Source organism: Balaenoptera physalus (assembly GCF_965194825.1).
Source record: "Balaenoptera physalus genome assembly, chromosome: 3".
Taxonomy (NCBI): domain Eukaryota; kingdom Metazoa; phylum Chordata; class Mammalia; order Artiodactyla; family Balaenopteridae; genus Balaenoptera; species Balaenoptera physalus.
Genome location: NC_138890.1, coordinates 168,241,849 through 168,268,704, shown reverse-complemented (window position 1 = coordinate 168,268,704; position 26,856 = coordinate 168,241,849). Strand labels below are relative to the sequence as shown.

At 39.3% G+C, this 26,856-nt stretch overlaps 1 protein-coding gene across 1 annotated transcript in view; it reads right to left on the bottom strand.

Moving 5' to 3' along the window:
• CTNND2 (catenin delta 2) overlaps positions 1-26,856 on the bottom strand; it is a 943,287-nt gene that overhangs the window by 190,543 nt on the left and 725,888 nt on the right. The window contains exon 12 of the mRNA XM_082458356.1: positions 5,684-5,867. Within this exon, the coding sequence (XP_082314482.1) occupies positions 5,684-5,867 (184 nt within the window). The remainder of the gene's footprint in view (positions 1-5,683; positions 5,868-26,856) is intronic.

Sequence of the window (26,856 nt, the reverse complement as noted above, 5' to 3'; positions counted from 1 at the left end):
AAAAGAATGAAACTAGAACACTCCCTAACACTAAACACAAAAATAAACTCAAAATGGATTAAAGACCTAAATGTAAGGCCAGACACTATAAAACTCTTAGAGGAAAACACAGGCAAAACACACTATGACATAAATCACAGCAAGATCCTTTTTGACCCACTTCCTAGAGAAATGGAAATAAATACGAAACTAAACAAATGGGACCTAATGAAACTGAAGAGCTTTTTCACAGCAAAGGAAGCCATAAACAAGATGAAAAGACAACCCTCAGAATGGGAGAAAATATTTGCAAATGAAGCAATGGACAAAGGATTAATCTCCAAAATATACAAGCAGCCCATCTAGCTCAATATAAAAAAAACAAATAACCCAATCCAAAAATGGGCAGAAGACCTAAATAGACATTTCTCCAAAGAAGATACACAGATTGCCAACAAACAAATGAAAGGATGCTCAACATCACTAATCATCAGAGAAACGCAAATCAAAACTACAATGAGGTATCACCTCACACCAGTCAGAATGGCCATCATCAAAAAATCTACAAACAATAAATGTTGGAGAGGGTGTGGAGAAAAGGGAACCCTCTTGTACTGTTGGTGGGAATGTAAATTGATACAGCCACTATGGAGAACAGTATGGAGGTTCCTTAAAAAACTAAAAATAGAACTACCATACGACCCAGCAATCCCACTACTTAGCATATACCCTGAGAAAACCATAATTCAAAAAGAGTCATGTACCACAATGTTCATTGCAGCACTATTTACAATAGCCAGGACATGGAAGCAACCTAAGTGTCCATCGACAGATGAATGGATAAAGAAGTTGTGGCACATATATACAATGGAATATTGCTCAGCCATAAAAAGAAAGGAAATTGAACTATTTGTGGTTAGATGGATGGACCTAGAGTCTGTCATACAGACTGAAGTAAGTCAGAAAGAGAAAAACAAATACCGTACGCTAACACATATATATGGAATCTAAAAAAAAAAAAAAAATGGTTCTGATGAATGTAGGGGCAGGACAGGAATAAAACTGCAGACATAGAGAATGGACTTAAGGACATGGAGAGTGGGAAGGGTAAACTGAGACAAACTGAGAGAGTAGCATTGACATATACACACTACCAAATGTAAAATAGATAGCTAGTGGGAAGCAGCTGCATAGCACAGGGAGATCAGCTCGGTGTTTTGTGACCACCTAGAGGGGTGGGATAGGGAGGGTGGGAGGGAGACTCAAGAGGGAGGGGATATGGGGATATATGTATAGTTATAGATAATTCACTTTGTTATACAGTAGAAAGTAACAGAACATTTTAAGCAATTATACTCCAATAAAGATGTTAAAAAAAAAAAGAGTAAAAAGTTATGTAGACAATGGGAGGAAATGTATAAAAATGCTAACGCTGGTTATCTCCGGGGGGTGAGGATTATGGGTGACTGTTAATTATTAGCTTATGCTTTCATGTATTTCTAGTAGTCAGCAATAAACATGTATTGCTTATAAAAATTTGAAAGAAAACAATAAATGTCTTTAAAAGTAAAAAAAATATTAAAGCTATAAATTAATGGACCAGATCAAGGTATGCAAATATTACACAAACCCGCTATATCATCTTCTTGTACAAATTCACTGTATCATTTTTCATATAAAATATATATTTAATACATAGAAATGACTAGAAGAACAAGTGCTGTGAGTTTATTTTCTGCTTTAAGAAGCACCAAAGAACCAAATTCTTTCTAAATATTGTGATAGAAAAAAAATTGTTCCCTGCAAAGGTATAAGCCCAGATCTGATTTATAAATTGAGATGATCTGGTTATTAATTTACATTTTAAGGACTATATTTAAATCATTTCTGCAGTTCCAGGAAGACTTTTGCTTAGTCTACTGCATTATCCATAATTTAGCATAGTTATGTGTGTTTGAATTCCTTTTGTTTTTGGGGATTTGATTTATTAAACCTCAGTTACATACAAATAACGGTATGTGCCATAAAACTTCTCTAACATTTGATAAGATATCGAAGCTACCATTTTAATAAGAATAGTATGACTAAAAAGAAGAAAAAATTTCCAAGATAAAAAGCAGAACTACAACAGCTATGGAGATAGTTCTCATAGCTACAAATCAGTGATGGTTAAATTAATCGAATGGAACAAAATATTGATATTTACAGTTGTCTACAGGAGGTACCTTAGAAATGAAGCCTGCAGGGCAGCCCATAAATTCACAGCTCTGCTCTTAATGTCACCTCTCCCCTCCCTACCCGCTTCTACTCTGTCCTGTAAAATTGCTCCCAGACATAGCTGATCATTGTGTTCTCTTGGTCAAAGCTTGGCTATAGCTCTCTGTTCCTCACAGACTCAAGTCTATTCTTCTTAGCTCTGCTTTGAACGCCCTTTATCACTTGGAATGGAACAACTAAACAAGCTGCACTTCCTAAATTCTGCTAGGTTTGTAGACTGCCTGCGGATCCTGGAGTTAGTTCTCCCATGTCAGCGGCAGGGTGTTCCTGCTGTTCCTTTTGGCCTCGAGCATCTCCCAATCACCGTTGATTGGTGATGCCCTTTCTCTGCTTGACCCCAGTCTCACCTGGTTCTTGAAACCTTTTGCGACCACACTCACTGAGTTGGCCACTCCCTCCCCAGGTTTTCCTTCTATACTATCCTAATCATAGCTTTATATCATACTAAGATATAATACTAGGACTCATTGTATGGGTACCATTGTCTTCCACTAAAAGAGGAGTTTCTGAAGGGCAGAAGAGGTTGCCATGTCTATTTCAGCCTCCCTGGCCCTTCCCTGGCACACAGCAGGCACTTAGCAAATGCTCATGGACGAAACTGCTGAAAGGCAGGAACAGCATACACAGTAATTTCTTTATGGTAAATAAAGATCTAGGTTCTGTTGAAAAAATTAAGAATGTAACTACAACCTCACAGACTAATATCTAGAATCTTCCATCATGATATAAATATTTACGACTGTTTTGGTGTGTTTCCAACTTGGTTCTAAGTAAATGGTAATAGTAGAAATTTCTTGAAATCTTTCATCTGCTGAGTCTTTATTTGATAAGTTCATTTTGGCCCCAAGGCTATTTTCTTCCTCTCTTAGCCCAACCTGTTCATTAATGTAGGCTGATTCATAAACACATTTAAATAAGAGAGAAAAGATTATATTTCTTTCTGTAAGAAGGGAAGCATAACCGAGCAGGACACTGTGAGGTCTTCCCGGAATAAACTCCCACCCGTGTCGTCCACCTGCCTTTTGTCTGTAGAAAAACTTTAGCCAAAGAATAAATTTAATCAGAGAAGTGAGAAAATGCAGAAAGAAAGGAAAACAGGCAAGCAAGACAAAATAATAATACTTTAGCCATTAAACAAAGTCAAGGACCTTTAGTTCTTCCCCAAGGACTACAGATGATATTCTGAGCCATGTCCTTTGAGCTGTTTTGCAGATACTGAAACGCCCACCAGGTGGGAGAAGTTAACTGTATGCTGCCCACAAAGCACATAGACCCCAGACTGGCTGGAACCAGAAGGTTGATAATGCTGACTCCCAGTTACCTCACCACCCACCAATCAGAAGAATATCCACAAGCTGATCACGCCCTGCACCTTGAACACTATAAGACTCTCCTCACTACCCCCTCCCGGGTGGGACACACTGTCTTGAGGGCAGTAGCCCGCTGTGGTCCCCTTGGCCTGGCAAAGCAATAAAGCTATTTCTTTCCACCTCACCCAAAACTCTGTCTCTGAGTTTCTATTTGGCACCAGTGAACAAAGGCCAAGTTTTGGCAACAGAAGGAGTTTAATGAATTCAGAGGGAAGTGAAATATTCATCATATTTTGAAAGATCTTGCTTTGTCATTCACATGATAAACTCTGAAAAGTGGGAAAACCCTAAACCTGGTTTCAACTGGACTAAGAAAAACCGATTAGGCTACATGAAACACTTTCTAAATCAGATGTCCTCCTTTTTGCTTCCTGTGATGTGGTCAATCCTGGCTGGCAGCAGAAGCAGCACCGGTCAAGCCTCTGTGGGTGTGAACTTGGCCAGATGACCTACAGAGGGGACCCGTGAACCGACACTCGTCTGGTTTCTTCATCTGATTTTTCATCAAATGAAGCTGAATGCTCATGTATCAGTATCCTTCATCCTTACATCAAACATCATGAATATATAATTATGTTACTATATTATTCAGAGAGAATTTTAACTGATGGAACTTAGCAGATCTTTACGGACTATATGTCTACAATTGATTCTGAGGCACTTCCTTCCACAATTTTCATTAGGAGCAATGACACTCTTTACAAGTCAAGGATGCTAAGAAAGGAAAACTACTTGTAACAGCTGCATATAAGTGAAATAGAAAAATCAGGTAAGAAGGGTCAGAAGTGCTTATAGTTTTAACTTTGGAAGAGTTATATTTCTGCTGGTGGGGCAGGAGGTTTCTGAAGGATAATAGAATTTAAGAGGTTATAAAATGGACGTCTCAAAAGTGGGGTTTAGAGAACTGTAAATTTGACTTATGGAGGAGCCTACCCAGAGAAATCATGTCAAAAGATCATTATTTCGTGACCTTGAGGAAAAGCAAAATTGTCAGAGGGTTTCCTATTCCTGCCCATGAATGCACACTGATATTTGTGGAGGCCAAGTCTCTTTATCTCCCTTTATGCATGCCCATTCACACAAACACACACACCCCTCTCAAGACTGCAGGCTGAGAGCACTGTTATAAATATTCATGAGGTCATTATTATTAATGTCACCAAGGCGATTCTGTTCCTTCTCCAGTAGAGACTGGTTCTTATACCTAGGAACTGATCAACTGTAAGAGAAATGGCAGCTTTGAGGCAGCCAAGCTGAAGCAATTCTGTACATTTTACTTTTGAAATATAGATTATTTGACTAGGTATTTTAAATCACACCCATCCTATCATTAAGCTTAACCGGCAGAGATTTCCCACTTTGGTACAACGTACAACATCCTTGGAAACACAGTTTCTAGAGTCTGGAAGACGTATACCTTGATTATTACATTCTTTTCTGAGAGCAAAAACTAAACAAAACATCTAAAACATCTCAAGAGATTTCCGGGTGATGAGTTTTGTAAGAAGGCATTGGGAGATAATTAACAACACATTTGCTACTTTTATTATTTAAAAAAGACACTTCACACCACAGTCCTTATTAAAGAGCTATTTTCAAGAAATACAGGCTCTTGCAGTCACATCGAGAATTTTTAAAAAATAATAATAGCTACTGGAGACAGTTAACTAGATCCCTATGTATTTGTCATAGACTCTTCTTCTTCTAACCAATTGGTCTGCCTGGTTATTCAAGATGCATGATATACCACAACAAGGGAAATGACTGTTAACTATTGTTTTCAATCAAAGAAAACTATTTTTGGTTGCAATGAAAATGTTTATTTTTTTGCCTAAGACCTAGGAAAACATGTGAAATGAGTCAAATACTGGGGTAGGTAGAGGACAGTGGAAGATGCATGTACCTCCTCAGGTACCTCGTTAGAAATGATCTTCACCAGCTTCTTGCACTCTGTGGCCTTTTCAGTATTCCAAAACACTCTGATCCTTAGCAAAACAGCAATTAAAGTTACAGAAACAAAAAGCACCTCTTGACAGAGGGAGGTAGCAACGACTCACCTTAGGCATCCAGTGGCATTTCGCAGCACCTGTGAGGAATGCAGCTGTATTTTCCGATCGTCCTGAAGAGGTGAATTTTCCCAGCCCGAGTGGGGGATGATCACGGCATTGGTCAACACGGCCAGGGTGTCCTGTATGATCGGCATTTTGAGTGCATCGCAAGACGAAAGGTTCCAAAGGACTCCTGCAAGATACACACAAACAGAGCTTTTGGATGGCCACTGTTTTCCCCAGTTAAGAGCACAGGCAGGAGGGACAAAGATGGTGTATAAGCACGTGTGCTAGGGCGTGCCCTTCATTTTAGAGCATCTGTGTGAAGCCATTACAAAAGTGCTGTGAAAATCTGACAAGTAGGCAGAGGAACTGTGACATGATTATCTTTGTTCCATCGTGGAGAGTAACTGAGGTTGAGAGCGCTGATGGAATTGAGGATACCAACCAGGCCTCCGTTCACAACTAGTACAATGGACCCAAGTAACCAAATTCTAACCAAGACCAAAGAGCTGTGAAAGTTATCTGAAATGGACTAGTAAGGCATCTGAAATAGACTAGTGAGACATCTTTGTTTTATCCAGGACCTCAATATGCACCTGTGGTCTGTTTGATTCACTTAGTTTCCATATAGAACGAGCCATCATTGTGCAGGACCTTACGAGAATCTAGTATCAGGTCTGATGATAACAAGCTCAACACAAAATGTAAATTTACTGTCACCTGTGACCTTCTGAAAGCTCTTCTCTGAAAACAATGCTCACGGAGGACCTACAAATTGTTAACAAAGAGAGCAGGAGAAAGGGGAGGGTGTGTCAACAATAGGCAAAGAGACTTTAAAGTGGGATTAACTTTAGAAAAGGCCTTAAGAATTACAAATATGTTATAATATCATTTGAAGATGCTTTTAAAATAATTACTCTTTTTGTTGTTGAAATTGTACACCTAAAGGTAAAAAAAAACTACAACAAAGAATAATATTCTCTTTTCGTATGAAAGAAAGACTGCATTTCCCTCAAGACTAACCTAAATAGACACCATCACTGCAGATACTGAGAATAAAATATCATAGTCATCTTTAGAAACACAACTTCCACTTTACTTGTTTAATAAGCATTCAATAGATTTTAAAATGAGGTTGTGTTTCATTTATCATGTTATGAATAAACAGAACTCACTTATTTCTGAAATTTGTTTTATTAGTTTCTTGCGTTGCATATGTTGAACTATCCAAAGGCATTAATAATACTAACCTGAAAGTTAATGATATTTGCTTGTTAATAACTAAAATAACAGTTTTAAATCAGTTCTATAAAATATGTGACTTTAGAGACAAACTTTTCCACTGGTCTTTCAAAAGAACATTTGCTGGGAATTTTATTTAGGTAAATGCAAAGGAAACAAAATGGTTTTGGTGCTGAGAATGTATGAATCAGTCCTTCGGTACAGGGGGTTGGACTGAGGGCGAATCCTGTCTGCCTGTTTTTGTAAATAAAGTTTTATTGGAACATGGCCCTGCCTGTTCATTTACATATTATCTATGGCTGCTTCTGTCCTACAAGGGAAAAGCTGAGATTTTGTGACAGAGACAGTATGGCTCACAAGCCTAAACAATTTACTGTCTGGCCTTTTACAGAAAAATCTTGTGCACCTCTGTGTTAGTATGTGGATCATTTTCTATACATTTCTGTGTGCATGTTTACATTGCCATTAGTACCCTAAATTGACTGTATAAAAAAATGCTTATTGGTACACAGAAGTTGCTCAAAATATATTCTGACTTGGACAGATGTGAAATGCTAGGAGTATTATCATATGCATTTATTTTGAATTAAATAATATATGAAGCTTTTTTTTTATTCATCCCATTAGGAAACATTTTACTGAATTTTGGGTTATCAAAATAGTCAAAATGAATACTTTCATTCACTTGTAGTCTCACAACAGTATTCTTTTTCCTAGTAAAATAATCAGTTTTCAGTTTAAAAAAAGCACATTTAGGACTTTTCTGGTGGCGCAGTGGTTAAGAATCCACCTGCCAATGCAGGGGACACGGGTTCGAGCCCTGGTCTGGGAAGATCCCACATGCCATGGAGCAACTAAGCCCGTGCACCACAACTACTGAGCCCGTGCTCTAGAGCCCACAGGCCACAACTACTGAGTCTGTGCACCATAACTACTGAAGCCCGTGCGCCTAGAGCCCTTGCTCTGCAACAAGAGAAACCACCATGATGAGAAGCCCATGTATCGCAACAAAGAGCAGCCACTGCTGGCTGCCGGCGTGCAACAACAAAGACCCAAGGCAGCCAAAAAAAAAAAAAAAAAAAAAAAAAAGCTTTGTTAGAAAAAAAAGTACATTTAAATGAAATTACTATTTACACCATATATGAGGATAACTTTTAAAAATATCACATTAAAGGGTTTGTGTCTGTTTTTCTTTTTTTAACTAAGGTATAGTTGACTTACAATATTTGCATTAGTTTCAGGTGTACATCAAAGTGATTCACTTACATATATATATTTTTTCTGATTCTTTTCCATTATAGGTTATTCTGTTTTTCTAAGTACACAACACACCTATGCAGACACAAAACGATTTTTTTTCATTCCTAAATCCTGATTTGAAAATGCCAATACATGAAAATTGAGGCTTGTAAATGTTTTAAAATATGGATGGCATATTTTGCTATAAAATACATTTCCTCTACAGACTAAATAGTAAAAGACTTTTGCATTTTTCCATGCAATGAATTTAAAAGAATCTAAAGGCGTTCTATGATAATAAAGCAATTTTTACTGTTTCCTAACGAACAGAAAAGAGGTAGGAAAGGAAGGGGGGAAATCAAGAAAAGGTAAAGGCCTAATCTAATATCTGACGAGAAGTGAAAAGGATGGGAAAGAAGATGGCATTTCAGGTAACTCTTTATTGGGCTGTTCTCTGCACTACCTTTCTCATTAATTCATTAATTAGTGTAACCTAATTCCGAATCAGGCATGGAGAGAAGTTTCCTATTCACATTCCCTCTGCCTTTCCAGACAGCTCCATCTGTGTTTCACATTCCAATGAACTTACCACAGTGCTTGACCCAAATCTCTGAACTTTCTATCCCAGTTTCTATCTGCAGCCCACGTGTGCTTCCTGGACTTACAAGAACCGCAGCGGATCTCTGGTCAGGGGCAGATTTACCACTTCTGCTTGGATGAGGACTTGGTCAAGTGGATGCAACATGGCAGAATTTCTTTCGGGGGAATTCAGCAAACCAGTTAGTTGCAGGGTGCCCTCCAAACCTGGAGTTTTGGTTAGATTATCTGGACACAGAGACAAGCCTGAGTGTAGAATCAGCAGTCTCTGGGGACGCTGAGATAAAGGTGGGTATGTCTGGCAGGAGTCACAAGTGGGAAACGGCTGGGAAGCCTACACCTGCCTTGCCAGACACACACACACACACACACACACTCACATCTACGCACACACACATTCACACACTCACACACACGTCCACACACACCCCACACTCACATCTACACACACACTCACACACACATTCACACACTCACACACACATCCACACACACCCCACACTCACATCTACACACACACACTCACACACACACATACACACCCCCACACCCACACTCACATCTACACACACACATACACACACCCCACACTCATATCTACCCACACACAATTCACACACACACACTCACATCTATGCACACACACTCACATCCACATACACATCTATGCACACATACACAATCTACGCACACACACACTCACATCTACGCACACACATTCACACACTCACATACACACACACCCCACACACATCTACACACACACATTCACACACACATTACATATACTCACACATACATACACAAACACTCACATACACACACACACCCCACACACATCTACACACACACATTCACACACTCACACACACATTACATATACTCACACATACATACACACACACTCACACAACATATTTACACATACACACATTCATACATATACAAACTCACACACATACACTGACACACACACACACACACATCCATTAGTCCCCGACGAAGAGAGAGAGATTAGTGGAGAAAAACGGCCATATCTAGGCATTCTCTGTGAACCGAGGAGAAATAGGTGTTTTGCTCAAATTTCTCTTCACTCCTCCCTCTCCGTCCTCTGGGGCGGTTTTCTGACGTTCCCTTCAGATGCAGGAGCCCGATCCTTCCCCCCGAGCGAGGGCTGCACTTAGTGCCTCGCTTCTGGCCAGCAGAACGCGGAGGGGGTAACTGAGCGACTTCTGAGACGAGGTCAGAGAAGAGGCGCGGCGGCTCCCGCCCAGCTGTGTGTGGGGTTGCCTGTTGCAGGGGCGCCTGCTTCACCCTCTGAGGACCCTCAAGCGGTACGAGAAGCGGCCTGTGGGGAGCGGAGCGCAGGCCTCCGCCAGCAGCCAGCGGGGAGCCGTCTTGGGAGCGGACCCTCCAGCCCGAGTCAAGCCTTCGGAGGATACAGCCTCCCCCGCGTGGGGCCCTGCCACTCCTGGGTTCGCTCAGACACTGTATGGGATAAACGCCTGTTGTTTTAAATTGTTAAATGGAGGGGGGAGAGATAATTTGTTATGCAGCAATGGTAATTAATGTCCCTTCCTTTCCCTTCCCTCTCCTTTCCCTCTGTCTGCTGGACTCTTTTTCCTTGACAGCACTTTATCCTAGTTACACCTCTCATTCTGACTTAGATTCACTGCTTTTCTCCTTCCCTACAAGCCCTCCATGCTCTCCTAAAGTCTACTGTGAGAGTACAGGAGATACAGGAAGGGAATCCAGCTCCACCTTGTAACTTAAATTTAAAATGCATTTTAATTTAGGTGACAAATGATGTTTAACTTTTAAAAAGGTATCCCTCTTCATGTTTGTGACTACGAGATGGCCAAATGCTTTCTTTAATTTGGAATAATCTTGTATTAGTTTCCTACTGCTTCTGTAACAAGTTACCGCAAGTGTAGTGCTTACAATAAGGCACATTTGTTATCTTACAGTTCTGGAGGTCTGAAGTCTATAATGGACCAGCAGGCAGGGCTCCTTCTGGAGGCTCCAGGGGAGAATTTCCTTGTCTTTTTAAGTTTCTAAAGGCTGTCCCCGCTCCATGGCTGGAAGCCTGCATCACTCCAACCTCAGCATCCATGATCAAACCCTCTTCTCTGACTGACCCTCCTCCCTCCCTGTTACAAGGACACCTGTGATTACATTGAGCCTGGCTAGATAATCCAGGATAACCTCCCGCATTTCAAGATCCTTAACTTAATCCCATCTGCACAGTCCCTTTTACCACGGAAGATAACATTCACAGGCTCTGAGATTTAGGACTGTGGACATCTTCGGGGGGCCATTGTTCAGTCTGCCACACATCCCTTAAAATATTCTGTCATGCTAAAAATAAAATTAAACTTCTGACTGTAGTTTCATGATCAGGCCCTCTTCCCTCATTCTCTAAATTCATTTTGAATCAGATCCTTCGGTTCATTCATTTACCCAGTCTGCGCATATTAAGGACCAAGCTCTGTTGGATACAGTGGGAACATTAGTGAACAAAACAAAAAGTCCCTGCCCTCATGGCTCTGCCATCGCTGCAACTCATTACACTCTTGTCATTGTCGCCTTATTTCTTCTCCTTGGACAACAAGCTCGTTGGTAACTCACATTTCTCGGACTTGCTGCTCTCTCAGTCTGGAACACTCTCCAAGGCTGATTGATCCTTCTTTCTGTTCACATATACCTTAAATGTGCTAAACTCGGAGAAGCTTTTTTGGATCCGTCTCAACTACCTTCCCAGACTCTTGCTCTCAGATCTCCTATTTTAATTTTCAGCAGAGACCGCATCACCATCTCATATTTCCCATGCTTTTTCTTTTTTCCCCCAGTTTTATGCAGATGTTATCGACAGGCAGCACTGTGTGAATTTAAGGTGTCCAGCATAATGATCCGACTTCTACACACCATGAAATGAGGACCACAATAGGTTTAGTGAACATCCAACATCTCATAAAGACACAACATTAACAAAATAGAAAAAAAATATGTTCTTGTAATGAGAACTCTTAGGATTTAGCCTCTTAACAATTTCCACATATAACGTACAGTAGTGTTAACTACATTTATCATGTTGTATGTTATAACCCTAGTACTTATAACTGGCAGTTTGTATCTTTTGACTGCCTTCATCCAATTCCCCCTTCTCCCATCCTCTGCCGCTGGTAACCACAAATCTGATCTTCTTCTATGAGTTTGTTTTTGAAATATCATTGACCTACAACACTATGTTAGTTCCTGTTACACAACATAGTGATTTGATATTTCCTTACATTTTGAAATGATCACCATAAGCCTAGTTGTCGTCTGTCACCATACAAAAATATTACGTAATTATTGACTATATTCTCGACACTGTACGTTTCATACCTGCGGCTCATTTATTTTGTAACTGAAAGTTCGTATCTCTTACCCTCTCCCTCACCTATTTCTCTCCTTCCCCCAGCCCCCCGTTCCCATGCTTTTTCATTACTTGCTTTTCTATCATTCGCTCACTGCTCTTCCCCACAAGGTCGCAGCCAAGACATGAAGGCAAGGACCCTGAGTGTTCAGAGCATACAGAACACGTACAGCACACAGAATATGCTCTGACACACACTAGGTGCTCACCTAATCGGTGTTAAATGATTACAGGAATTAATAATTGGCTGATATGACCTTTATAGGATGATGCGTGCTCCAAGCGGTGAACATTTTTAAAGTATTCTACTGTTAGCAAAATGAAGTAATGATCTGAAAGAATAAAATAGCAGATGCAAGATGTAATGTTAAAAAGTAACAAATCCCAATGAGAACACAAAAATGTTATTTACATGGAAGTATAACCCTTGACTTTATAGAAATTCTACTTTTAGCGAGTAGAGAAAAATTTTTATCACTAAAAAACATTAATCAGTTTAGCATTAGAAGGCTTATTTCTAGTGCATCATTTGGGCAATTTTCTTATATTAATTCCCTGATAATTCTACATTAGCCAAGGTAATACTAAAATTTCAATTTGTGGAAAAACTGCGGAATAAACTGAATTCACAGTGTTACTCAGCATCCGTAACAAGCCAGCTCATTTATTCTTACCTGAAAGTAACATAAATATGTTTTAGTATTATGGTTGATGGTCACTAGCAAATGTTAATTTACCTGATGAAAATATGCTAATTTCTTCCAGATTTTAATCTGTAATAAAATTGTTTTATAGCATCTTTCCTCTAATTATATGTATTTAATAACTTTCCTTTATCAGTATAAAATTACTGCTGCTCCAAACATAATTCTGACAGTAGGTTTCGTTGAGAAGACATTTAAATAACTAGTTATGTATGCTAGATATATTTCAAATATAGTTTATTTTTATTTCAGGCACAGGACGGCTTTTTCCTTGAGATCATCCATATGCACGAGCAGTAACTGGTTTATTAAAATTTCTTTAGTAAAATCTTAATTACTTTCATTGGATCCTTTACTCTGTTTTAATAGACGGTAATTGTGGGGCTTTTCTTCCTAAAAGAGATAAAGACTATATTTAAAAAAAGGAATTCAGATTGACCACAAAAAAGGATTTTAATAATTGCAAGTCTTAAATCATGATAAAATCAAACATTGCCTTTTGGCTATGTAAGACTTTCCTATGACCTCCTCATTTGCTTTTAATTTTTAAACCTAAAACACAATCCCTGAACATAGGTGAGGCTCAAACCAAAGAAAAGTTGGGTTGAATTCATTTTAAATGAATGTTTTGAATTTTTATTTAATCAACTAATTAAAATAAACTTAATGTATATATGAAGATTTATTTTAAACTAATCTATCATTTATCTTATTCGGAGAGTGAAAATTTGTGCACCCGGGAAAGGGAAAGAAGAGAGAAGTTTATCTTACAAAAGAAGGCCAAGGAGTTTATCTTACAAAAAAGTCAAGGTCAGGCCTGGATATAGGGACTGGGGGGGGGATGGATGGCTACCACTATCTTTTCCATCCCCACCTATTTACACCTTGATTTATGGGTGGGTAGAGGGTGGCTGATCAAAACCGGGGCCCTGAACTTGTACTGTGTGCATTTGTGTGTGAGCACATGTGTGTATGAATATACAAACATGCAAGAGTATGCACGTGTGTATATGCGTGAGTGTACATGTGTGCACATGCACACACAAGCATGTGTCTATGTGTGTGTGCACACTGTAATAGGAGTATTTGCGTGCATCACATAAATACTCTCACCTTGTCCCTTAGACATCATGACCTTCAAGGTGCAATTGTTGAATGAGAATTGTTTTGAGAATCCTTCCAGATGGTATATGTGATAGCCTCAAAAGATTAATAAATCACGCTCATTTAATGCTTTTAAAAATAAAAGCATTGATCTTGAGACGATGCTAAAGTTTACCAAAATGTTGCTATAATAATGGATAGTTCAAAGCAATAAGCAGGTGGGACTACATCAAAACTAAAAAGCTTCTGTGCAACAAAAACAATAACAAAATGACAAGGCAACCTATGAAATGGGAGAAGATAATTGCAAACCATAGATCAGAAAAGGGGTTCACCTCTAAAATATATAAGAAAATCATACAGCTCAATAACAAAAAAAAGAATAAACAATTTGATTAAAAAATAGAGGAACTGAGTAGACATTTTTCTAAGGAAGATACCCAAATGGCCAACAGGTACATAACAAGATGCTTAGCATCACTACTCATCAGGGAAATGCAAATCCAAGTCACAATGAAATATTGCCTCATACCCATTAGAATGCCTAATCATCAAGACAAGAGATAACAAGTGCTGATGAGGATGTGGAGAAAAGGAAACCTTTGTGCACTGTTGGTAGGAATGTATGTTGGTGCAGCATTCTTCACAGTAACCAAAATATGGTAACAACCTAAATGTCCCTCAACAGATGAACTGATAATGAAGATGTGGTACAATGGAATATTATTCAGTCATGAGAAAGAAGGAAATTCTGCCATTTGGACAACACGGATGGACCCTGAGGGCATTATGCTAAGTGAGATAAGTCAAACAGAGAAAGACAAATACTGTATGATATTACTCATGTGGAATCTAAAATAGCCAAACTCATAAAAACAGAGAGTGGAATGGTGGTTACCAGGGGACTGGGGTCAGAGAATTGGGGAGATATTGTTCAAGGTACAAACTTGCAACTAATGGTTAAATAAGTCCTGGAGATCTAATGCACAGCACAGTCAACATTACTGTATTATGAACTTCAAAGGTGCTAAGAGACTAGATCTTAATTGCTCTCACCACAAAAAAGATGATAATTATGTGACATGATAGAAGTGTTAGCTAACACAAAGATGGTAATCATATTGTAATATAAAGATGAATTAAATCAACACATTGTACACCTTAAACTTACACAACGTTATATGTCAATTAGATCTCATTAAAAAAATAGAAATTATTTTTTTAAAGTGTGTTATGTAAACACCACTTTGATAAGTGTGTTATTTCAGGTAATGGATGTGGTAAGAAATGTGTGTGTAATGCATGCAGGGAAGTGTTTAAAAATACACGTAATAAAGATGGTTATGAGTGCATTAAACAAAGAAAAAGAATTTTATTTTAATACCTAGTGTCTTGCATCATAGGAAATTTTATTTTTTCTTTATTTTAAAACATTTTATTTTATACTGCAGTATAGTTGATTTACAATGTTGTGTTAGTTTCCGATGTACAGCAAAGTGATTCAGTTATACACAGACATATATCTATTTTTTTCAGATTCTTAGGAAATTTTAAAAAATAATTGTATATATTAATGTTTCAGAAAATTAGAGTAGGATGATGGATATCGTGACAGAGCCTTAATGGATTTTATCAATGGAATATAAGTATTTTCAGGATATGTGTGGGGAAATAAGTTCTATTTGAACTTTTGTCTTCCTTTATAAACCTTTTCTCAAGACCAATTCATTCTTTGACAATAAATGATCCCACCAATTTATAATAAACCTGAGACCATCGAAAAATAATTTTAAAAAATTAAAAAATGGGTAGTTCCTTAGGCCAAAACTCCTCAAGTTTTCTTTTAGGGGTCCCAGGAGTTGGCTGACCAGAAAAGTGACCTCTGAGTTCTCCTCTTTAATATTCCCGGGGAGGAAACTGCGGTGACCTTGGGGCTTAGGTGAAGGTTAACCCTCTTAGAATCGGACTCACTGAATCATTGTAAGTTTGACCAGATCAGAGGGCTGCAGGGGCTGGGAAATGTCTGTGGTGAGCAGGCAGTGGAACTGGGTTGTCACGGTCAATAACTATAAACTGTCACCCTACTGTTGCCACCTACGGCTTCTGGTCCAAATACAGAATTCTTTTGAAAATAATCACATATGCAGAAACACTGGGAGATCAAACAGATTTATCCTTGCTTACTTTCAAAATATGTACAGAATGTGGTTAACTTCGGGATGGATGAAGAATGAGCTATTCTTTACAGTAGAAAGCAATTCAGATCTTCGCTATGACACACCAGGCAAATTCTGGTTTAAGCCGATTAAATCCACCTGGGCCCCCCTGAGACATTTTAATTCCTGAAGTTCTAAATCAACTGTGTTACAAGATACAGCCATCAATGTTGAGGTGTTGGCTTGTTCCAAAGCCAAAACTGATCCCAGCAACACTCTCATATTTAAATTTTAGCACCACCAGCTTATATGAAAAGCTTAAATCAAGCTGGTATAGATGAGCTCGAGCAAAAAAGGCCCATGTTCACTTAAAGTTTTGATGAGTAGCTGAGAAACTGATCTTTACTGTTGTTTCAGAGCCTGAACTAATTTCATTTAAAATAAAGTAATTTTACAGACAAAAGATGATGACTAACTTTTTTTGAAGAAAGAATCAAGACTCAGGTGTGTCTATGTTGGAGTCTGCAGATTCTAGTTTCTTTAGAATTCTTCTATTAAGTGTTTACAACAAAGGAATAACGGGCCAGATTGCACTCACGGGAATTGAGTCTTGTCTCCAGTTGGGACAAGGCAACGTAGCACCTGTCTAAGAATGGGGAAGCTCTTCCCAGGGTAATTTTTTTAAAAAAAATTAAATTGTAGTTGAAAATAGCTTGGATGTGAAGGGTACCAGAATGTGCCGCCCTGAAATATGCCTCTGTGGCATACGTATAAGTTTGAGCTAAAGGCCAATGAGCACCAACAGAGGCAGGAAAAGCTCTCAAATCAGCGCAAGTTCTCCTTTTATAAAGGAAATTTCCATTTGTCAAGAAGTCTACCTCTCTTATACCAGGAAGAGGAATATTCTTAACAACTCATGGATGGAGAAGGCACTGACTTAAATTTGCATAACAAACCTAAACATACAATCCTTGTTTACCATACTTTTCCGAATCATCTTCCCATAACTTATCTCCCCCTCCTACAAGTCCACACTCCTTTTCCTTTGCTTAGCCTAAGCTGGTATATAAGCCCAAGGTCTACCCACCTCTTTGGGTTATTCATCACTGGATGCTCCCATAGGTATGTGCCATGCACATGTTAATAAACTTCTGTTTTTCTCTTGTTAATCTGTCTTTTACCTGTCTAAATTACAGGACCTCAGCTGGACAACCTAAGGTGGGCACAGGAAAAAAAATCTCCTCCCCTACAGATGTCAATGTCTGATAGTAACCATCTGTGACAGTCATGGGTTCACGTCTGATCACAGCATTTTGTAAATGAACCATAGAATTCTCTATTTCTCAATTCCCAAGTGATCAAATTGGGAATATAAAAGTGGGCTTGCTTGAAACTATAGCCTTCCCCAATGAGCTTGGATATGTCAGAACCTTGGGAAAATGTCACCAAAGCACCCAGGCTAAATTTTATAATCTCTGGAAACTGGCCCTGGGCCTCTTTTTCTAAAAGTGATGGCAGTTAAAGATGATGTCCTTTTTCTGACAATTATCATATTCTTATACGTGCTAATAAAAATAATTTCTTATTACTTTGGTTGTGTTTCTCGGCAGTTTTGTGCCCTCAAATTATATGTATTAAATAAAGTAGCTTATGTTTGGGCCTTTCGTAAATGACTGAGAAAAGAGAGAGAGAGGGAGGGAGAAAAAGAGAGAGACTGACGGACAGACTGTGTGTGTGTGTGTGTGTGTTTGTGTGTGTGTGTGTGTGTGTGTTTGTGTGTGTGCGCGCATATACACGTGTGCGCAGGGAGAGAGAGTCAAAGGCAAACATTCTCATTATATAATGACTGGAAAAAAATGTGGGAAGTAAACCACCATAATTTCTGGTACAAACTATTAGGTATAAAATAAGCTACAAGGATATACTGTACAACACAGGGAATACAGCCAATATTTTCTAAAAACTAGAAATGGAGTATAACCTTTAAAAATTGTGTAACACTGTATTGTATACATGTAACTTATATAATACTGTACAGCAACTATACGTCAATGAAAATTTCTTTTAAAAAGCACACCCTTAGTTCCTATGGCTCTCAAAAAAAAGTCTTGAGGAAGACACAGATGGGTAGAGTAAAAACAGCTGGGAATCAGAGACTGAAGTTTTAATTCAGCTCTCACATAATCAGGATTGAAGAGAATTTAGTTTTTAGTAAGCTCACAATAGGTGCATTCCTAAATGGATGAGTAATTGAATGAATGAACAAGTTAACGAATGAAGTTACTGGGATATGATGATGTACAAGGATCTCAAATTTTCACAGAGCGTGCCTGAGTCAGGCATCCAAAATAAGATCACACTGAAAAAAGCAAGAATAATAATAGTCAAAAATACCTAACATTTCTGAGTTCTTGTTATACACTCGGGCCTTTGCTAATCACCTAGTACGTATTAACTCAGGTAAACTTCAACCAACTCCATTTTACAGATGAGGAAACAGACACAGAGAAAGTGAGTCCCTCATCCAATGGCATTGCACTTGTAGGTGAAAGTGAAGGTCAGATAAGAGTCTGACCATGATATGTAAGAACAATCAGACAAATGTCAGACATACAAATCTGCTACTTGAAATTGGAGAGAGGTGATGTGGCACGCAGTCCTTTGAAGCAGAATACATGAACAGGAGAGAATGTTCTCCTTTTCATCTCTTGCCAGTTTCTTTTTAGCCTCAGGTCATGTAACTTGAGAAATTTCAGGAAGTCATTTAAGTTCATAGAATGAAGAACATTCAGTTTTGAAACAACTTTTACAAATAATTTTTCTTGCAAACATTTAATTCTGCTGACCTCTAATAAAAATATTATACATACATAGATAGCTACAATCGTCCATGGAAAATACTGAACGAAAAATCAGACTGAGATGAAGGGTAGTTTAAAAAACTCAATCCTTCCTCTGTCCACCATATTCATTTTAAAACTAGGTCTTACTTTCAGTTACATCAAAATTGTCTGACACTGGTGCTCCATCATAATAATACTAATGGTAATCATAAGCCCTCATTTATAGGGCCAATATCAGGTCCCATGCACTGTTTTATTAAATCCTTAACCCAAGCCTGGGAGGGAGGTACTGCTATTGATTTCATTTTACAGATTCATAACTAAAGATTTAAGAGGTTACACAATCCCCCAAGGACAGGTAACAAACAAGAGAGACAGAGCTGGGCTATAAATACAGGCTCTCACACTCCAAATTATCTTGCCTCTTAGAGAGACTCCATTCAGAGCTTATTTTTCACGGAAAATATGATGACAGTGAATTAGAACATTAAGACGCAACTATAATCTCTGATGATCATTCTCAAATTTATATTTCTGAGTTTCATTTGCATAACTCCAAGTTCGAACATTCATTATTGCCTATTTTCCTTCAAACGTATTTTCTTCTCTCTTATATTCCTCAAGAAAATCTATTACCCAAATCAGAGATTTGGGAAAATGTGCATTTCTTTGTGTCATTGCTACGGTTCTAATTTCTCAGCGCACATTCTGAGTGCCTAAAAACAAGGTATTGCTAGGAACTCTGGGTAGTATATAGTAAATTAAGCAGAGTCTACTTGGGAAGATAAAATGCACACTTGCCTGATGAAAAATGAAATTTACACTATAGAGTTGTATACAATAAAACCCATTAACTGCCAGAGATGATATGCCAGGAAAATTCAGGTTACAAAAGATCACCAAGGGAGGGGATCAGAGAGGCTATATGGCGGGGGTGGGGGGGCGGTCTTTAATGAGCCCTTGAGGGATGAGAAGAATTATCCAGGGAATCTGAGCAAGGCATCCAGGTGTCCAGAAAGAGAAAGCAAATGCTTGCAGGTGTGAATGGGTAACAGATGACAGTCAATGCCCATGGACCTAATTGTATGGTAGATACCCACTAAAATGTCACTGAGTAAAAAAAATACATTTCTCAACAATCAAATGGATACTTATCATTAGACAATCATAGTCTTACATTAGAACAGCAGTTGTCATGCTATCCACCATGGGGAAATTAAGAATAATACCGATGCACAGTCTCCACCTCTGGAAATTCTGATATAAGTGGTCTCGGGTGGGCCCTGACACCAGCATATTTTTTAAAGTAGCCAGAGTGAAGCATTACTGGAATTTATTGTACCTTAGCCTTGGTGAATTTAACTGAGTTACGGTCAGTTTCTTCCATGATGACTTCTCTCTGAAGAACACAGAAAAAAACTACCAGTTATGACTAAAGAAAAGGGATTAATGAGCCTCATACTTTGAGATCTTGGTACTTGAACATCATCATGACCCAACAGCATCATTCAATCCTTTATTTGTTCATTCATTGGATTATTTGTCCATCCAGTCAATAGAATATTCTTTGTCTGGAAGAACTGTTTCAAGCCTTAGAGCGAGCAAGCCACCTAAGAATTCAATTTCACAAAATTCAGCAATTTTATTGGAGCTGAGCTGGGGAGACAGCAATGAAAATGCGGCAGCAGAGGTCTCAAGTGTCAAGGAGATTTGGTGGAGCTACTGAGAGTGGTATGTCCAAAGGTCTTGCAAAAGTCACATCAGACAGAGAGAACATCCTCTTTAGGAGACAGAAGGAAGGTCTGTGTGGTTAGACAGCGTTTGGGGGGGCGTAACGGGCACTCCACCTGCTCCCACTGCACTAAGTGATTTCCAGAAAGGACGATATAGTTGATGTCAAGACTATGAGAAGAGGGTGGGGTGTAGGTGTTCTGTGTTTAGGATCCAAGGAAAATCCCTGTGCTTTTGTCTTTTACATGTCTAGATAGGAAAACTGATGTTCAATGATAAAGTCAAGGCATTTGATGTTCACTTTCCTACCAAATCCGTGTCTACAGCACTATGATGTCTTTTATTTTAGTTTTTTTTTGGCTGCGTTGGGTCTTCCTTGCTGCGCGTGGGCTTTCTCTAGTTGCAGCGAGCGGGGGCTACTCTTCATTGCAGTGCACGGGCTTCTCATTGCAGTGGCTTCTCTTGTTGCGGAGCACGGCCTCTAGGTGCGTGGGTTCAGTAGTTGTGGCACGTGGTCTCAGCAGTTGTGGCTCGCGGACTCTAGAGCGCAGGCTCAGTAGTTGTGGCGCACAGGCTTAGTTGCTCTGCAGCATGTGGGATCTTCCCGGACCAGGGCTCGAACCCGTGTCCCCCTGAATTGGCAGGCGGATTCTTAACCACTGCACCACCAGGGAAGCCCAGCACTATGATGTCTAATACTGTCTGTAGTCAGGATTCACATTGCTCTTTAAAAAACATCACCTGTGCCCTTGTGCTGAACCCCCCAGGCACCCACGCCCTCAAACATGCAGTTGGGTTCAGCCAATGGAGGAATCTGTGGGCGGTCAGGAGGCACGAGGTGAGAGGGCTGGGGTGTTTCTCCTCCCTGTGCTCCCCCCTCCTCAGTTATACCTGCAGAGCTGAGACCCTTAGTCACTAGAGCACCCCCAGTCCAAGGCTCCCGATCTCCTGGGCTCTGGAAACACTGTTTCCTCCCACTGCTTCCTCTGATAACAGCCACTAGCTGCCTGACCACCTCTGGCCCGGTCCCTTCGTGCTGCCCACACCTTGGAAAAGAGTCCCTTCATATAAGTCTCTCCAGCATCCTAGCTGAATGTGCCTTCCGTGTCCTGCTGGCACCCTGACGAGAGCAGGTGAGCAGGGGGGGCACATCTTAAAAAGGGCCTTGGAGGCCACGATCAGAAGTTTCTGTTTGAATCAATAAGTGCAGAGGGACATCACTTAGCAGGTAACTGTCATGATCGGATCTTTGTTTCACAAGGTTTCATTCTTTCCTGGTGCATCTGCAGCATGAAAACACGAAGTGCAACATAAATTCCCAATTGGTTGCCCAGCTACAAGGGTAACTTCAAAAATTTTCTTTAAATTATTAAGATGAAATTCATATAACATACAATTAACCATTTTTAAAGTATACAATCAGTGGCATTTAGGGCATTCACCATGATGTGCAACCATCACGTCTATCCATTCCAAAACATTTCCATCACCGCTAAAAGGCAGTTGGTTTATAAAGACACCGTTCTGGAGTTTTTCAGCAGAGAATGGGCTGAAATGAGATGAGGAGTGAGCAGACCAGTGAGAAGCCTACTTCGGATTTCCAGGGGAGACATGATCAGGTCGGCAGAGATGGAGGCGGTCAAGCTAGACCTGGCAGATGGATTGGGTGGAGGGAATGAGGAAATAGAGACATTCCGGCCTTGTGCAACAGAGGTGAGGAGGATTGCAGGACAAGAGGTTTGGAGGGCAAGTGCAGATCGCAGCCTTGGGTGTGTTATCTTTGAGATGCCAATTAGACACCCGGTGGAGATGTCAAGAGGCAGCTGGATGCAGGAGTCTGGAGCGCAGCACCCGAGAGAGACATTTAGATGGGATCTGAAACTGTGGGACTAGATGACGTCACAGAAATAGCGTTCAAACCAAGAACCGAAAGTCCAGGGCTGGTCCTAAGCACGCCTACATTTAGAGTCTGGCGGTGAAGGCATTTTGGCATGAAGAAGAAAAGCACTAGAAAAAATTTAGCTGCACAAATGGTTAACCTTGGAAAACACTGCTCCCAAGAGTCTGAGCTGACACCTTCCTCTGTTAGTTACTGTTTTTGTTTTGTTGTGTTTTGTTTTAATCACAGGTAATCTGAAAGTTCAAGTTCTTTTGTTCCGCGCGTTCATGAAAAACAGCCGCAGTTCTCATTTAAAAGCATCTGTTTTAGGTCCATCAGTGGGTTGACTGAGGACAAATGAAAACGCGTTATCCAGATGATCATTACAGCATGTATTCAGTGACTTTAGGTAGAACAAATGACATGAGGGGATAAAATCACTTATTTTAGGTATTTCCCGAATCAAAGCTGTAGCAACAGAACCAGAGTGTAGCAAAGCATGCATAATGGCAAAGCCTCTGTTATGACTGGAATGTAAAACGTAATAGGATTTTCAGAAAACAATTTAGGAAAAGTGACAATCTTGCTTATTTAAATGCTATGTGACATTCAGTATTATTCCTTCAGGTAAAATTACAAAATTGATAAAATGACTTTTAGAGATACTGTTGAATATGCTGAACAAATGTAGTGGATTTATCTGTTGACTAACCCTTAGGTTAGTGTAAAAACTACACTGTTTCCTGAGAATTGAAGGCAACTTTTCCTGAGTCATCATGCCAAAACTTTGGAGTTTCTAGGCTTTGTCTATTTCAAACCAAATTTTAGAATGCATCTATTTTTTTGACATTAGCAATTTCTCTGTATGGATATATAGACTATAAAATGAATTCTCTTTTACAGTATAGTTAATTCTTATCAGATTTTAAGTTTCCCAAAGTGCATGCTTTGCTATATATTTTAAAGTTTTCTAAGAAAACAATAGCTATTTTTTCTGATTATAAAATTAACACAAGGTAACCTTAAAAACGGTCTATTAAAAAAGGATGAAGGGGGCTTCCCTGGTGGCGCAGTGGTTGACAGTCTGCCTGCCAATGCAGGGGACGCGGGTTCAAGCCCTGGTCCGGGAAGATCCCACATGCCGCGGAGCAACTAAGACCGTGCGTCACAACTACTGAGCCTGAGCGTCTGGAGCCTGTGCTCTGCAACGAGAGGCCGCGACAGTGAGAGGCCTGCGCAACGCGATGAGGAGTGGCCCCCACTTGCCACAACTGGAGAAAGCCCTCGCACAGAAATGAAGAACCAACACAGCCAAAAATAAATAAATAAATAAAATTAAATTAAAAAAAAAAAAAAAGGATGAAGGATAAAGAGAAAAAAAAAGTCTACAGAGAGATATTCAGATTTGAGGGAACACTTTTCTGCACATTTCTCTGTGCTTATCATGCACACACGTGTGTCACTTTACAGAAACAGAACCACAGGACAAGTGCTGTTTAATATGTTTTTTGCACTCAACATATGTCATGGGTATATTTTGATATCAACAAATATCTAGACCCATGTTAATTTTTAACGCCTGGTAATGTTCTATTTGATGGACTGCTTTCATCCAATTGGGTACTGATGGACATTTAGATCATTTCTGATTTTTTTTTCTTTTGCCTGACATTGGCTCCTACTGTGTGCCAGAGAATATTTTAAATACATGCTATATATTAACTCATCTGCTCTGAAGATTTTTCTTAGTAGCTCCTCAATATAAATTCCTAAAACTTGAATTGCTGGATAAAGAGTCTTTACATTTTAAATATTGAGGCATATTGCCAAAATGCTCTCCAGAAAGATAGTAGTCATGACACTTTCACCAATAGTGCCCGTTTTGCAAGCCCTAGCCAACGCTGCATGCCAGCAATCATTTTCACCTTTGGAGATCCAATACCAAACACAGTGTCTCCTTCCCATTGGCATTCCTTTTAATTAAACCTCTTCTTATGAGCATATGAGCTACTTGCATGTTGTTTTTTTGAAATGCCAGTTCATATTTTTTGTTATTGTACTTCCCAATTGGGTCATGCATGGGAACAAACACATAAATAAAGCTACTAAAAGTTGCAAAGCTGTAAAGATCCCGAAGAATTTAAAAGGTATCAGAAGTAGTACTGATGCCCACAACCATGATTTATTCTTTTTATTTCTAATCTTCATCTTTTTGTGACCCTTAGTCTACTGATGCCTACATTTCACTTTTAATGGCACCTTTTAATTCATTTGTTTTCTATGACTAATACTTCTTTTTAAAATCCCGTTGACGTTTGTCTTTGCTGTTTCCCCCTGACATGACTTGTCTACCTTGTGTCCTGCTAGGAGCAAGCTTACGCAATTATAAACAGAATGTGTAAACAGACTTTGAGAACCTGCAGCCAACGGACATGTACAGTTGACAATGGATGTTAACATTTATACACTGCTTCAACGGCAAACTCTTTTTTCTGTTGCCAGAGTCTAAGGCCATAAAGCTCTAGTCATCCACGTTACTAAGTATATCCGTTGTATTGTGTTTGTAGGTTGAAGATGGTAGCATTGGTATGGTTGAAGAGCAGGATAAACTCAATCCATGGAATGAGCTCTTATCTATCTAGTAATTTCTACCCCTCTCTCCACACCATGCTACTCTGCGAAGCCCAGTTTCCTTACCCCAACTTGCTATAATGGGAACTCAGGATCCAGTATCATCCTAATTGGACTCTATTGTCACAATTCTGGTTCATTATTTCTGGCTTAAAATCCCACATCATTTCTAACTTGAAATACCACGATAATCTGACTGTTCTCACCACCTCTGTTTATCCCAAACCAGGCTATTTATTCCAATCCATCATGTCACTGCTGTCAGATTAGTGTTCCTACCCAGCAGTAGGGATTCATGTCACTGCCCTACTCAACAACCATCTGCTTGGCCCCATCACCAACAGATGTAAGGAAAAATGACAGAATAAGAGAGCAAATGACATAAGAGACAGGTGGTAGGATTTGCTGATATGTTTTCCATACTAGTTTCTTATATAAACTCTTAACAAGAGTTAAGGATGGTAACGTTAAAAGACAAGCTCTCTTCTGGGGTCTGAGCTAATGAGGTGCAGGTACACAGTCCTGTGACTGAACGTTATAGACAGATGGCGTTTATAACACCTGTAAAGTTGGGTGAGTATTATATCTCTTAGCTAACCTCAACAAATTCCCAAGCACTTAGATTTTCAGCACGGAGTAAAGAAGAGCTTAGAGTTCTAAGAACAGTGGGTTGTAGATATTCTGTGCCTTAGACTCAAGGAAAATCCTTGTGTTTTTGTTTCTAGGTGTCGAGATAGGAAAACTGATGTTCAATTACAAAATTCAAGGCATTGGATTTTCAGTTTCCTGCCAACTCTATATCTACAATATGTGATATCTAACAAACTGTGAGTCAGGATTCACACTGTTATTAAAAAATAAAAACAGCAAACAAATCCTTGTCTACTCAAGGATCAAAGGCACTACTTAGACTCCAAAGATTTTAAGAGAAAAATAATCAAAATATACGTAAAACATATATGCACTGCAAATGATTAAGAACAACTTTTAACTATCATCTCCTAGAGACTGAAAAAAATATTTATGAGAAGATATTGAGGGTCATCATTTCTTTGGATCTTGCTCAGAGTAATTAGATCCACAATATCATTAAACTACATGGAATTAGCTATTAGAAATGTTTATATCATCCATTTGCATTCTGAAAAATATCTTGCAAAAACAAGTTTTGTGATCTTTGATATTGAGTTGCTCCTTATGGCAATATTTAGATAGCATTGTCAATTATTTTTCCAAGTGAATTATGCTTTGTGATAATAAAACATGTCATTCAATGGAAGGTATCCTTGATTTTATTACAGGAAAATATGCATCAATTTATCTAAAAACTATGTTAAGTTGTTTATGTCAGATAAAGGTATATAAGGTAACACATTGATTCCAGGTAGCTACTGGTAAGGTGGTGGTGAAGACTGTGGTAGTGGTGGTGATGGTGATGGTGGCGGAACTGGAGATGGTGATGGAGGTGGGGGTGGTGATGGTGATGGTGGTAGAGGTGGTGATAATCATGGTGATGGAGGTGGTGATGGTGATGGTGGTAGAGGGGTGATGGTGATGGAGGTGGTGATGGTGATGGTGGTGGAGGGGTGATGGTGGTGGAGGTGGTGATGGTGATGGCATTGAAAGTAATGAAGT